Genomic DNA, 13,841 nt, shown 5'->3' on the forward strand with positions numbered 1-13,841 from the left:
ACAGCTCGTCACCACTGGATGGGTCTTATCAGAGGCACTTGCTGTTGCGCACACACACACACAGAGATACTGTCATGCGCACACACACCCACAGCAGCTCATGACGTACATCCAGTCACATTGTCAGTAGAGGCGATGAAAAATGCTAACCGGTCAACCAGTTTGATAACATCAGTGACAGTTTGGCCTGACTTTCTGACAGGATAGAGCCTCTGACATCCTGTTATGAAGAGAGAAGTGATTCTGTTGATCAGCTGTTGAGAATGAATGTTGACTTTGTATTGTTTGGATTTGTTTGTTTTTTCAGGTCTGGTTGCGTTTCGGCAGCACCTCCAGAACTTGGCGAGGACCAAAGGCATCCTGGAGCTGAACAAAGTACAGATGCTGGTGGAGCAGATGGGCTCTGGGGAAGGGGCCGCCATGGGCCCTCTGGGACCACAGCACCACTTGCACAATCTTATGGAGGTCAGTCTTAGCAAATAATGACACAAAGACAGACACACACACACACACACACTCACCCTTCACTCAAACCCATTCAAGAGCTTTCTCTTCCCAACCCCGTTCTCACCCTCAGTCACTCTACTATCCTCACCCCATATTGGGCAAAAAAAAAACAAACAAGCACCCAGGCGGTTGTGTAACCCCGGGAGAGGCAGCCAACTGTGGCTTGTTTACTGTCTCCCGTCCCCCTGGGGCCTGGGGCCTGGAGCCTGGAGCCTAGGCCAAAGTGAATGCAGCCATTGTTGAAGTCAGTCGGACTTAACCATAGTAGTGACTGGCACTCAATAGGCCCAAGCTGCTGATCACATACAAATACGGGAACACATATACAAAAAATAATACACTCACACTGCAAGGGGAATCATTTGAGGAAAGATCCAATGGCTTTCCTGTAAAAAAACAAAAAACAAACACACACAAATGAATCATAGAAGCAGACAAGATCTAGTTGTTTTCCTTTTATCCATCCCTCATAATGCAATAACGCAGCTCTTTGTTGGTTATGATGCTCGGGCACCATCATCCTTTTAATTTGCTTTCATTTCATTTAACTACTGTGTAATCCCTGTGGTACATGCCATTTAGAGAAAGGCATCTGGCTGATCAGTCACCACACAGGCATTTGGGCAGGAGACAGCACAGATAATCCAGTTAGACCACACGATGAAGCACCCAGACCCTGACACAGCTTTATTAGCCGGCAGGAGAGGAGATCTGGGAATCATGTGTCCACATGCATGTGTGTACAAGTACAATAGCATAAACATCCCTTGTTCTAATGCTGTATGCTTTTGGTCGAAGGGCGTGGCATCCAAGCAGCAGGAGGGCCTAGCTTCATACCAAGGTGGGCCGCATCCGCCTCTCCTGTCCCGCAGACAGAGTTTGGAGACACAATACCTGACTCATAGACTACAGGTACAGTCTAACACCAACTACACTCACTGTTTATGACTATATTCATGTATAAGTTAATGATACAGATACAGATCTGTCTTCCTCTCTCGAGCCAAATGGCTGCTCTGTGTAACACTCTGTGATATCATTTGGAAATGTAAGGATTATTAGTTCTCCCAATGATGCCACAATAACGTAATAGTTTGTCGTCTGTTACCATGGTAATTATCCTAAACAACAGTCATCAGTCCCAGTCTCTCTTCTGCCCAAAAGGCCAACGTCTTGGCTAACAGTCCTGCTAGCTGCCAACTTTTCTGTAAGGAGACTCCTCGAAGTTTAGAGCAACAGCTGCAGGAACACAGGTAAATCATGCTGTAAATGTCTGCTTCACACACTTTAGGTTTTATTCTTTCTTCTATTCTGTTCTATGAAATATTTTCATTGTTTTTCTCTAGTCTTCTTGTGTTTAGCTGTGGTGACCATTCACTGCAGGAAGATTGAAATTGAGAGCAAAAAACATTTGCAATCGCAAATAAATACAAAAAGGAAGACTTAGTCATTAACTGTGCTACACGGACAAGAATTTAACTCTTTAAGACACCCAGGAATGAAAGTGGTGTCAGGGCCATTTTGTTTTACATCATTCATTCACTCTGACATTATGTTCCTGTTATCTGACTTCTTGTTAGAAGAGGGGTTATTTTGTTTTTATTTTGCCCTAACCTTATGTGTAACGAGTTACACATGCGTCTATCTCATGCACGCTTGTCACCATCTTTCTGCCACTATTTTTCATTAATGTAGCAAGCTAGCCATGTAGGAGGATGGTGTCCCCATTCTCTTAATCCCATCTACTAAGCTCTGATTGGTCAACTGTTTCTCCAGCCGTCAGTGAGCCCAACCGACCTATTTGAATCGGAACCAGGCTAAAATGTGCAAAACAAAACATGCAGGAAATTTGTCTGAATTCAGCGTTTTTGGTTTCCCAATTGCATTTTCATTCCAAATTTTGCCCACCTGTGCAAATGCATAAAATTTACAAGCTTTATGTTCACACTTGTGTTGATTCTAAGTGTTGTCATGATCTAAGTGGGCTCTACTGCTCTCCCCACAGACTGCACCAGAAGAGGATGTACCTGCAGCAGTCACAGGGCATGGGGCTGCAGGCCTACTTCAACCAGATGCAGATAGTTGAAGGATCCTACCCGACAGGCAGCCCTGCTCTGGACCTGGCAGCATCTCAAAGTTCCCCTCAGGGCCCCCCCATGTCAGCTGCCCACCAGCCTCAGCCCCAGCAGCAGGGCAGCCCTCAGGCTTCGCCTCCCTTCAGCCACCCCCATAGCCTCAGTCCCTTGATGGAACCAGGCGAGGGCCTGGTTTATGATCCCTACATGAGCCACCACCACTACACCCAACACCTTCCACCTGGATCTCACCTCTACCACCAGCTCCACAACCCCCAGCCTCATGAAGCCTCTACCAGCGGCCTGGGCTTCAGCTACCCTATAGATTGCGAGCAGCAGTTCCTGGGGCCTTCCTCTGAGGTTCTTCTTGCAGAGCAGTATGAGTTCCCGCTGGACCCCGCCTTGCTGCCCCCGCCAGCCCCAGGAGAGGCTGAGGCTGGAGCTATGACCAGGGTTTTGGCTGGTCCGGGGCAGTCAGACGGCCTGGGCCTGCCTGAGCTGCAGAGCTCCCTCCTGGACAGTGAGATGATGGAGACCGTGGACTCCCAGCATGGCTTCGTACTGGTCAACTAAAGCCAGATGAGGGGGTTTATAGAAAGCAGTATTAAGCAATGAGAACCCACACAGCACTAAGAGCAGAGAGAATGGAGATATAAGTGGAGGCCACAAGCGTAGCAACAGGGAAGGAGAAGTGTTAATTTTTGTACGACTAATACAAACTTCATTTCTTAGTTGTGACGAACCTCAGACAACCTTTCTACCAAAATCCTCCCTTAGCCTACCTCCCTTTCTCCCTCTCCTCCTCTGTTGTCATCAGCTCTGTGAGGCAAGAACAGGTCCGATAAATGGCACAATGTGAGCTTTGCCGTGCTGACTTGGCAAAGCTGCAGTTGTCATGGACATTGTCCCACCTGTGAGGACTGCGCCGTGCAGCCCGGGGAGGGGGGGGTGCTGCACATCTTGCAGGCTGCCAGAGTGAAGCATTTCACCTAGAAATGGTTTGGAAGTCAACTAATTTAGGACTGACTGACAGGCAACCAAAAGGACAATGGCTGGCAGTGCTTTTTGTATTTAAAATAGGACACCATCAACAACAATAGACTGGTTCTTAAAACACTGTTGTGCATTTTTATTTTATTTCAGTAGATTAAAAAAACAACTGAACAAGAGAAAATGGCCCTCATTTATCACGGTACCACGAACATCTCCGCAAATTCAAGTGTTAAAAGTGTTTTATAGGAATTATTTCACACACTAATGTGAGCTCAAAGGCTAAAATGACGGCCGTATTGATGAGTGCATATGTTTCAACACTAGTATTCCTCCAAAAACAACAACAGGTCGCTTTTGTTTGTCATTAGTCTGAACAGATACCATGAACATGCTGAGTGAAGCAGCAGGTTGGTCAGTAACGCACCATTTGTTGAGCTACGTTTGTGCTTTTTACAGCGCTAAAAACTCTCTCCAAGCTATTTTTTAGTTCATTAACTAATAAATAATAGATATAACACAATTCTTCAAGCTATTGTGTAAGCTATATGACATAAATACTACAGGTTTTTTTTTTTTCTTGTGTTTTTCGTAACTACTGATCCTGATTTATTTCTTACACTACTGAACTGCTATTTCACCCTTTCCATCTGACTGCACACTCGCCAGCTGTCATTACATTCAACAGGATGAGGACAATTTACCAGTTTTTGCGGGGCAAAATGGCCACACGCCTATTTAACAGTTGAATTGTGGGTCATGCGTTGGCCTGATAAATGAGGGCTAATGTAATTAACCTGTGTTTGGTTGAGAAGTAGCAATGTTAGACAGTCAATATTATTCTATTTTTGTGGCAATACTGAAGCAATATTAATCCTTAATGTCGAGGGATTATGAATGGAAGCCTCACCTGTACAGCCAACTCTGATTGGTTCCCGGGGACCTCTGATGAGTCGTCAGCAGTGACATCACTTGAGCTGATGATGTAACCAGGAGATAATCTTTCACTCACTCGCCCTGGAAGCGCAGGGACAAGCCTGGAGACTGTGTGTGTGTGTGTGTGTGTGTGTGTGTGAGTGTGAGTGTGAGTGTGTGTGATTGTTTGTTTGCACAATTCATACTTCAGATTTGTCAAATCATGATTTGTCATCATTAGTGAAAAATACAAACACTGTATTGACGTCTCCATTCAAAATAAAAACAAACTGTGCTTTTCCCTCAGCGCACAGTTGTAGCTGTTAGATAAACTCTGGTTTACATCCTCAGTGCTCCAGTCATGCCTCTGTGTTGTTTTATTGATGAATCGTGTTTATAATAATGGAATGACCCCTGAAAGATTCCCTGCATTAGATTTCATGAAAGAATGTTTCCTTTCTGACGTTGGGGCTGCTGTGAGACGAAGACAAGCAGAACGTCGGTCACCAGACACTGGATTTTAGACTATAGGCTCACCACCGCTCTTTGACTGACAGCAAGCCAGCAACAAGACGAGAGATCTTTTTTTTTTTTTCCTTTTTTTTTTTTTCTTTACAGCACTTAGACTGTTCAATCTACTTGAAGCGCACAGATGTATCTTCTCTCACAGATGATGACTTACTGATGATTTAGAAATTGGAATAACAACATGGTGAACGTCAGAGGGTTGAGATGAGATTATTGGATTGTGACCATCTGCCAGACTGTGTGACCCTCAGTGGTTGTGGGATAAACTGTAGGAGTGTTTGTGGTCAGATTAGCCTTCAGACAAGACAGTCACTCTCATGCTGTAGACTGGATTGAGCAGATATATATTTTAAAGTTCGCAATCAAATAAACGACGGCTAGAAAATATGGACCAACTGTGGTTGAAGTCCTGTGTGAGGAGGAGAAATCCACCCTAAAATGCTTTTAACACTGTTTCACAGACTAGAGCAGCAACTAATGATGAAATCATCTGCTAAATTATTTTCTTGACTAATCAATTCGTTTTTTGGTCGATAAAATGATGGGAAATGCCTGTCACATTTTCTCAGGGCCCCAAGTATTCATATTTCATGTACTTTTCTGAACAACAGTCAAAAACCCAAACATATTTAGCTGAGTTTCAAAAAAAAAAAAATAATAATTTTGTCATTTTTTGGCACTTTTGCATAACAAAACAAGGTTGTGAAAGATGTTGCTGAATCATTTTATGTCTACTTGTGTCCTCTTCACAATAGACTAACACTGTTGGCAATGCAGTTTATTTCTAGGCCTCTTTTGTTCTTCAGTGGTGTACTTTTTAAATTCCTGAGTATAATCTGTCAAGAAAACCCATTGTTTTGATGTCACTCGGAATCTAAGAGCAAATGCTTGGTTAGTCACCATTTCGCTCTGACGTTTTACAGAGATACTAATAACTCCAGCAACAATGGCCTCAATAGGCCAGAGTATACTGTGGCCACAAGACCTGTTGCAAAACAGGTCTTGTGGTTGCATTAATAGTTCCACCCTAAAATTTACAAACTACTGGTTAGCTGGATATGTTTATATGGTCATACACCCACATTTTATTGACAGGAATAAGCTCACACCCAGTTTGTGGGTCATGCTGTAAATGTCATTTAGAAAGAGAAGTGACTCTAATACAAGAGTGTGAGACAGGTTGAACATAAAATAATAATTCTGGAGTTTACAGATCAGTACATTGGCAGTGTAAGAGTATTAAAGGGTGGATTTCACCTTTTTAAGTGAATATTGTGATTGTTTTTCTTTCATTTTGTCAATGGTCAGGCTAGAACAGCTACTGAATGATCTGTGGAAGTTGAATACTGGAGCACTTTGACAACAAGGGGAAGACGAGATGTAGCGAGAGGAGGAGGTGATTGTGGTGGAGGTGGGAAAGGTTTGTATTGCTCTGCTGTTTCCTGGCAGATGAAACGAACCGTAATCTGTAGGAAACACCTTTTCTCCTCTCTCTTCCCCACCAATAATGGACACAAAACACATTTTCTTTCAAAGAAAGACCAGACACAGTAACACTTTATCTGATTGTTGATTTTAATCCAAGAAAGAGTAACACTTTCTTTGTACAAATTAGAGGTGTAGTGAATCTTCAGTGCGCTCTTTGCACCGAGGTGAATTTTGTGTTGAACGTGAAAAGTGTTCAGTGTGCCTTTTACTTTTTTTTCAGTCTAAATTAAGAATCTGAATAGCGCCATTATTTCTGGTTGGACCCTTGTATCATTTATTTTATGATGATTACTTTTTTTCTTTTCTGTATTTTTTTTTTTTTTTTGTCTTTTCTTCCGAAAGTAAGTAGAGCCAGGTTTTACAAAGGTACAAAACCAAAGTCCCTCAGAAGTTTCCCTGTACGACCCACCGTGTGGAGTTTTGGAGCTTCTTTATCAGCTTCTCTACCGTGCTTTTTTCTCGTTGGTCAATCAGTGTATGCCATTTAAAAGTATTATAGCAATATTTCTCTAGTTGAAGACTAAAGTCATGAAGATTCTAGTGGACGTGTTTCCAAGTATCATAATTTCACCTCCTGCTGATAAAACAAAAACATCAATCTATCAATAGAAATCCAGTTTTATATTTACCTTCATTGATGTTGACCACACATAAGCTAACTTGCTGTTGAGATTAAAAAAGGTTTATTGAAAAAAAAAAAAAGCATTGTGGGTGTTTTCTTTTGTGTGTTGCTGAGTCACATACTTTGTCAGTGTGTTGTGACAGTACTTTAACACTTAATATACAGTTTGTGTTGATCCTGGTTATTGAAACATGGCTCCAGAGCTGACACTTAAGTATTTTCTACCAACGCACTCAGCCATCTTCTCCCCATAATCCAATTGTGCTGTAACTACGAAGTGCAGCCGTCTGATAGCACCCTGGGGTTGTGCGGTGTAGGCGTGGGTTAATGACCTGGAAAAATGAATCACACCAAGTGCTTCATATAAACCGTTGAGTCACAGCTGAACCTGAAATTATTTCAACCAGAACTAAAGCTCCCGAGGCGGTCGATCCAGCAGGAGCTACAGGTCTAGTTTTACTGCATCATTTAAATATTTATATTCTCTCTTGCTAGATTCAAACTAACAAAACATTTTATTGGATTAATACTGTCACTGTTCTAGTCATTAATTTTGTGATATATGTTTCAGCCACAGCCTTTAAATGAAGGTACAGGAGATGGCAGGTGTGTAGTTCTCCAGCCAAATAATAAGCACCAGGATGTTAAAGCTACAGGAGGTAACGTTTATAAAAATAACTTTTTGTCTTGTTTGATGAAGCTTTAACTATAACCTGACAGTACATGAGACAGATAATCTGGGGAAAAAAATCTGCTTCCTCTGGCTCCTCCTAGTGATCCTCGTAGATAAACGGTCTTTTTTCCAGGGACCCGAAGCGTTGATGTGTTTGACGACAAGACATTCGGCTATCGTCCTCGGCTCTGATTGGTTGTTCTCGTTTGGCATTGGTGGATTCTTGTAAATGCCATTAGCAGGATTAGCAGCCAGAGGAACCTGATTTAATCAGATTATCTTAAAAGATAATAAGGTTAGCTTTCGATACATGACAGCATTACCTTGAGGCTGTAGACTCTACCCATCTGCTCTGACTAACAGGTGAGGAGACTATAAAGAATTGCCTTCAAGTGTTTGGCACAGGTTTGGTTAGCAAAGGGAATTTACATAAATTCAAACAGCATACACAAAATAATGATTCAGACAAATCAGTTGAGGAGAGTCTCACACACCTCTAGTGGTATACGTACAGCCATCACCCCAACCGTGGCCAGATCAACCTACCCCGGTGCAAAACTTGATGAGTTTTTTGTGATAATTTGGTTAAAAACAAATTGTTTATTTTAAATTGTTGCTGAGGACACTCGCCATATACATTTTGGCACAAGGCCCTTTTGCAAAACCGGTAATGATGCATGAACACGTGATGAACACCTGCGTTGATGTCAGTTCTGCTTTAATAGCACATATTCCCAAACTATTGTGCAAGTGATCAAATTAACACACATTTAACTAAAACAAATTGAGAAACCCAAGGGCAGCTGCTTGCCTCGGTACAATACAAGTTAAGGGAATTTTAATTGTGTTGCTCAAAGCTTTAAAGAGTGAAAAAAAGGGTTTGCAGATTGTTCCACAGACATTTTCAGCTCTGCCTCCTTCAGTGTGCAGTCAGTCAGTTTCATGGTTGAGTCTTTTTAACCCTTTCACCAAGAGTCACAAAAGTTGTTTCAAAAGTGATTAAATCTGCTGGTGCCTTAAGATTAGTCCCACCTGTTTTTTAATGCCAGTTATCTTGTTTCAAGTATTTTCTAAACTGTAATTTTTCAGGATTCTTATATAGTTTTATTATTGTTTCTAGCTACTGAATTTATTCGTGAAGTATTTTAACAAGTTGATTCAAATTAAAAACATAAATTCAGGACTATAATAACATTTGAAATAAACACCATAAAATATGTCTTTTATTGCATAATGAGTTTATTTACTTTTGATACTTTAAGTACGTTTTGCTGATAAGACTTACATATTTTTACTTAAGTAGAATTTTAAATGCAAAATTTTCTACTTGTAATTAAGTATTTCTATAATGTGGTATTACTTACTTGTATTTAATACTTCTACTGCAGTAGACAGGTTTTTTTGTTTTGTAATTTGGGTGAAATGAACCTTTTAAAGACAGAATTCTGTATGTAAACAGAAAAATGCCTTTCTATGATAAAAAGACAACAAACACTCCTTTGTCTGACCACATGTGAGTCACTGCAGAACTCTTTTTATACACAGTGTTCACATGCAGGAGGAGGACCTGAGTAATTCATCACCACTGATAAGAACGGAAGTCCGCACCAGATCTGACATCACATTTGGTCCATCACCATGGCAATCGCCTGTCAATATTTAGTAAACTATGTGAAACTCAAACACCTTTTTCTGATAGTAAAGTGCGGCTGAAAGGGGGGCTTGTCCTGAGCTGCGTTCTGATTGGTGGACCTCAGCTGCACATGTGAAAAGAAAATTGTAGGTTTCTGTAAATACACTCAGAGCAAAAATATGCTACTAGAAGTTTTTTTTAAAAAGGACTTCGCAATGCTGTTTGAGAGCAGAGGTTTGTCCTTTTTGTGCCGAAAGGATCATGTAGAGAGAACACGTCAATCCAATCAGCCCACTCAGACAGAGCAGCTAATCCCACTAATACACCACCAGAGGTAGGTGGGTGGGTGTAGCGGGGGTCAATCTGTTCATGGAAACCAGGGTCTCACTTCTTTTCCTGGGATCCGACCATGTACACAACTCACTGTTGGTACTGCTGATCCAAACTGATAAGTCTGAAACATGGGATGGCTCACGCTCAGCCGTGCCCATAAAAAAAAAAACTCCCCCTCGATACTGATCAGATTTCAGTCGACATAGCCTCACATTTTGCATCTGCTGCCTTTAATGCAAACTTAATTTGACTCTTTGAAAAGAGCTGCAAGACAGTGGCTTCAAATGGGATCCACCCATAAACCTTGCTCATGGGGGGGGGTATATATTTCCTTCTCCTCCCTGCTCAACACCTCCTGCTCTAGTATGAGAGAAAGAATATAAAAACACCAGATAAAACAAAAAGGGGTATTTTGACATACTTTAATTATATATTTGAAGTGTGACCTCACTGAAAATTTCCCTTCAAGACGGCAGCATTTTTCCAGTTAAATGTAGTTATTTTTAGTAAGCATTCAGTGCCATTGTCTGCTATTTAGACCTTCAGCAGGCTGCCTGTCACAGACACTCTTTGGGGGGGGGGAGAGACAGACAGAGAAAAGAAAGCTGATACGAAGACAGACAGCAGTAATCTTCTCCTTTTTTTCAATAAAATATCACAATATCCGAGGCCTATTCACTCATCAGGCCAAAGTATACTGTAATGACATCAATGGTTGCCATGACAACAGGAGGAGGGTGGATGACAACATCCTACTGCGTCTTTTAGAGCAGGAGATCACAGTGCTGTTCAGAATTAGAGCTGGAAAAAAAAGAATAAAGGCTCAGAGACAAATGCTTGAGCTCTGGATGCAGAAGAAAAATTAGGAACTTTTGTAACAAGCTGCACCTTTTTTCTGTGATATTCACCGTGCAATGAATACACAAGGAATGATTTAAAAACTGCAAAGCCCAGTGCAGCATTCAGGCTTTGTAGCATGTGGGTCTGACGTAAATGCTGTATCTCAGGACTGCCACTGAAACAAAGATTTTCTTATATGAAATTAGCTCCTTATTGAAGGTCATACTGCACTCACACACGTGTCCCCCATTATTCAGCTTCTGTCCCTTGTCTCTGAATACACGCTGAACACATGCTGGCCAGCAGATGGACAGAGTCAGAAATCCCAGTACAGATGACCCAGTAGTGCCTGGAAAAAAATCAGCTCCTGCAGGCTCCTGGGCTGGATGTTACAGCCAAGCCAAGAGTCACACACTCTGCGCTTGAGCGATCGTGTTTGCCCTGATATTATCTAGAGTAGAAAGTTTGTACAGTTTATAAACCTCATTCTGCATCGCTGAAAGATGACAGAATAAGAGAGGAGAGGAGAGGAGAGGAGGGGAGAGGAGAGGAGAGGAGGGGGGTCTGAAGTGACAAGGTGACTTAAGGAAAATGAGTGGGCCAACGTTCTTTTTCTCCCCAACTGATGTTTGTCATTTGTCACCCTGAGAGCCTCTGACCTCACTGTGTGTGTGTGTGTGTGTGTGTGTGTGTGTGTGTGTGTGTGTGTGTGTGTGTGTGTGTGTGTGTGTGTGTGTGTGTGTGTGTGCGCGCGCCGTGCTGCGTGGGGGCTTTGCTTGACTCCTTTCATTATAAATGACACAGTCCTGGGAGGCAGCTGCATTGACGTCAGGGCTCTCAGTGCTGTCAAGGGCTCTGGCTGCTGAAAATCCTCCCCAAATAACAGGATCTAAATAGAAAGAAATAGGTTGCTGCTGTTTCATTACTGCCTCATGAACTCCAGTTGGATTTAGGAGGGACGGATTAGCCCTCGCCCTCAAGTAATCATGTTTTAATGAAGATTTTAGGTTGTAGGACAAAAATGCAGTTCAAAGCTTGGCATGTTCCTCCTGCGTCGTGCTAAAAAAAACCCTCTTGGTTTAATGTTATCAGTCGCAGAGGTTCCATCTTACATCAATCCTCCTCCTACTTCGCACCATTTCTTGAGAAGCTCATCCTGCCTCAGAGCCGCTACATTCTAAATAGCTCTCGAGGTGGTCTCACTGTAGCAGGATGTGCTGACACCGACCTGTGCATTACAGTGTATGTGCATAATGTGCTCTGGCTAGATGAGGTATACAGTCAAAAGGGCTGGTTGGAGGATTGGGAGTGCACATGTGCACTGAAGGAGGGCTGATGGGAGATTTGAGAAGATTAAAAAAGGAAGGTTGAGATTCTCATAAAGATCTCTGCCATGTGATTTATTGCCCCTAATCCTCTCTGCTGATTGCTCATTTGGAATTGCCAAAAACTGAAGATCCGCTGAGGAAAAAAAACAAAGTGCCGCTCAATTTGTGGTGTTCATTTTGCATGAAACACCATGAAAACTTGGATAAAAACAGATAAAAACATGTTTTTCATAGATTCAAACTAAACTTGCTCGAGGAAGACAAAGCTTGCTCAACCCAGCCCTTATTTTGCAGCGTTCCTCTCCCCAGCAGTAGTCAGGGTGAGGGCAGGTGTCAGCTGCAGATCCTGCCCCGCTCTGCGTGGTTCCCTGTGGCCAAAACAGCCCGAAGGACCTGCACTTTCATCTCCACAGCAGCTGCCTGCCAGGTTAGAGCTGACCAAATATGAGACCAGAAACATGTGAAATTAATCCCACATTTTCTCGAGTCGTTCACAGGCTGAGAAGCTATACTTTACGCTTAAAAGGATATTGTTACAAATCCCACAAAGAGTATTTATCACTCTTGGACTTTTTACTTCACAGAATAACAGAGGATATAATTCTGCCCTTTTTCAACTCTGATACTCGACCAAAATCGAGCTTTTCCTGCAAGGTAATAAACACTATGTTTGCTGGAAGCACATCACCAGAGACACATCATCCCTATTGTGAAGCCTGAGGGTGGCATCATCCTGCTTTGGGGACGCTTCTCTGCAGCAGGCCCTGGAAGGCTCGTGAAGATTGAGGAGGAAATTAATGCAGTAAAAGTCAGAGAAATCCTTGAGGAAAACACGCTGCAGTCTGCAAGAGAACTGTGACTGGGTAGATTTATTTTCCAGCAAGAGCAACGAGCCCAAACATAAAACCAAAGCTATACAGGACTGGCTTCAAAACAGCAATGTTAAGTCCTACAGTGGCTAAGTCAGAGTCCAGACCTCAAGCCAAGCCAGAATTTTTGGCAGGACTTAAAAATTGTAGTGCACTTGTGGTGACCGTGTAGCTTTAAGCAAAGCTTGAGCAGTTTTGCAAAAAAAGAATGGGATAAACAGAATTAATGCCTCCAAGCAGTCAAGTTGCACTTTAAACCCATGTCTGTACAGACATATAATATATGTAGTGAAGACTTTTAAGGAATTTAATAAAATATATTATATTTTTACAGAGGTCACATGGTGCACAGCCACCTGAAGCACGATGTCAGAAAAACCAATGAGGTTGTGGTGAACTAATGCTGTATGTATATTAGTGTGAAATTTCATTGAGAGAAGCAAAAAAATTAAATTCCTTCTATGTGTTCACATGCTTGACCAATAAAGCTGACTGATGGTGCTGCAAAGAAGCTACACGTTGTAAAATACGGATGCTTCATACACACACATCTTCAACCCGGCAGCACAGAAGGTCCTTACAGTCTCCACAGTTTCAAGGTGGGCAGCCAGGATTAGTTTCACCAATTCAGTATCTGACCAAGTGTGAAATATGGTCACAATCTCCACTTCTGTTCCTGAGGTAAAGCGTTGAATAATGGCCAGAAAAAAATCAATGTCACAGTGACTTTGACCTTTGGGATATAAAATGTCATTACCTCATCATTTTATGCATTTGTGTGAAATTTTGTCATTAGTGTTTTAAATCTTAAATTATGGATGAAACAAGTCACCTTTTAACTGCTTTCATCCTATTCTTCAGCTGAAGATTCATCTGGTTTCACTCAAATGATTTCAACTTTGAGGCACATTCACTTAACTGATCCCTCAACTTCACTCAGCGTTTACACTTCAACACTTTATTCTTTCGGGACTTTTACAAACTGCATTTTGCCTGCCTCCCTAGCGTCTTTCAGTATTTAAACTATTTCAAATGTTTCA

At 42.0% G+C, this 13,841-nt stretch overlaps 1 protein-coding gene across 2 annotated transcripts in view; it reads left to right on the top strand.

Annotated features, from left to right (window-relative positions):
• The window catches only part of sik2b (salt-inducible kinase 2b), a 43,218-nt gene extending 38,399 nt beyond the window's left edge, over positions 1–4,819 (top strand). For both annotated transcript variants that reach the window (XM_051397309.1, XM_051397310.1), the window contains 4 exons: positions 308–465; positions 1,306–1,419; positions 1,672–1,760; positions 2,513–4,819. In XM_051397309.1, the coding sequence (XP_051253269.1) occupies positions 308–465; positions 1,306–1,419; positions 1,672–1,760; positions 2,513–3,155 (1,004 nt within the window). In that variant the 3' untranslated portion in view covers positions 3,156–4,819. The remainder of the gene's footprint in view (positions 1–307; positions 466–1,305; positions 1,420–1,671; positions 1,761–2,512) is intronic.
• Positions 4,820–13,841: the final 9,022 nt, after the last annotated feature.

Source organism: Dicentrarchus labrax, unplaced genomic scaffold, assembly GCF_905237075.1.
Source record: "Dicentrarchus labrax unplaced genomic scaffold, dlabrax2021, whole genome shotgun sequence".
In the NCBI taxonomy this organism is placed as follows: Eukaryota; Metazoa; Chordata; class Actinopteri; family Moronidae; genus Dicentrarchus; species Dicentrarchus labrax.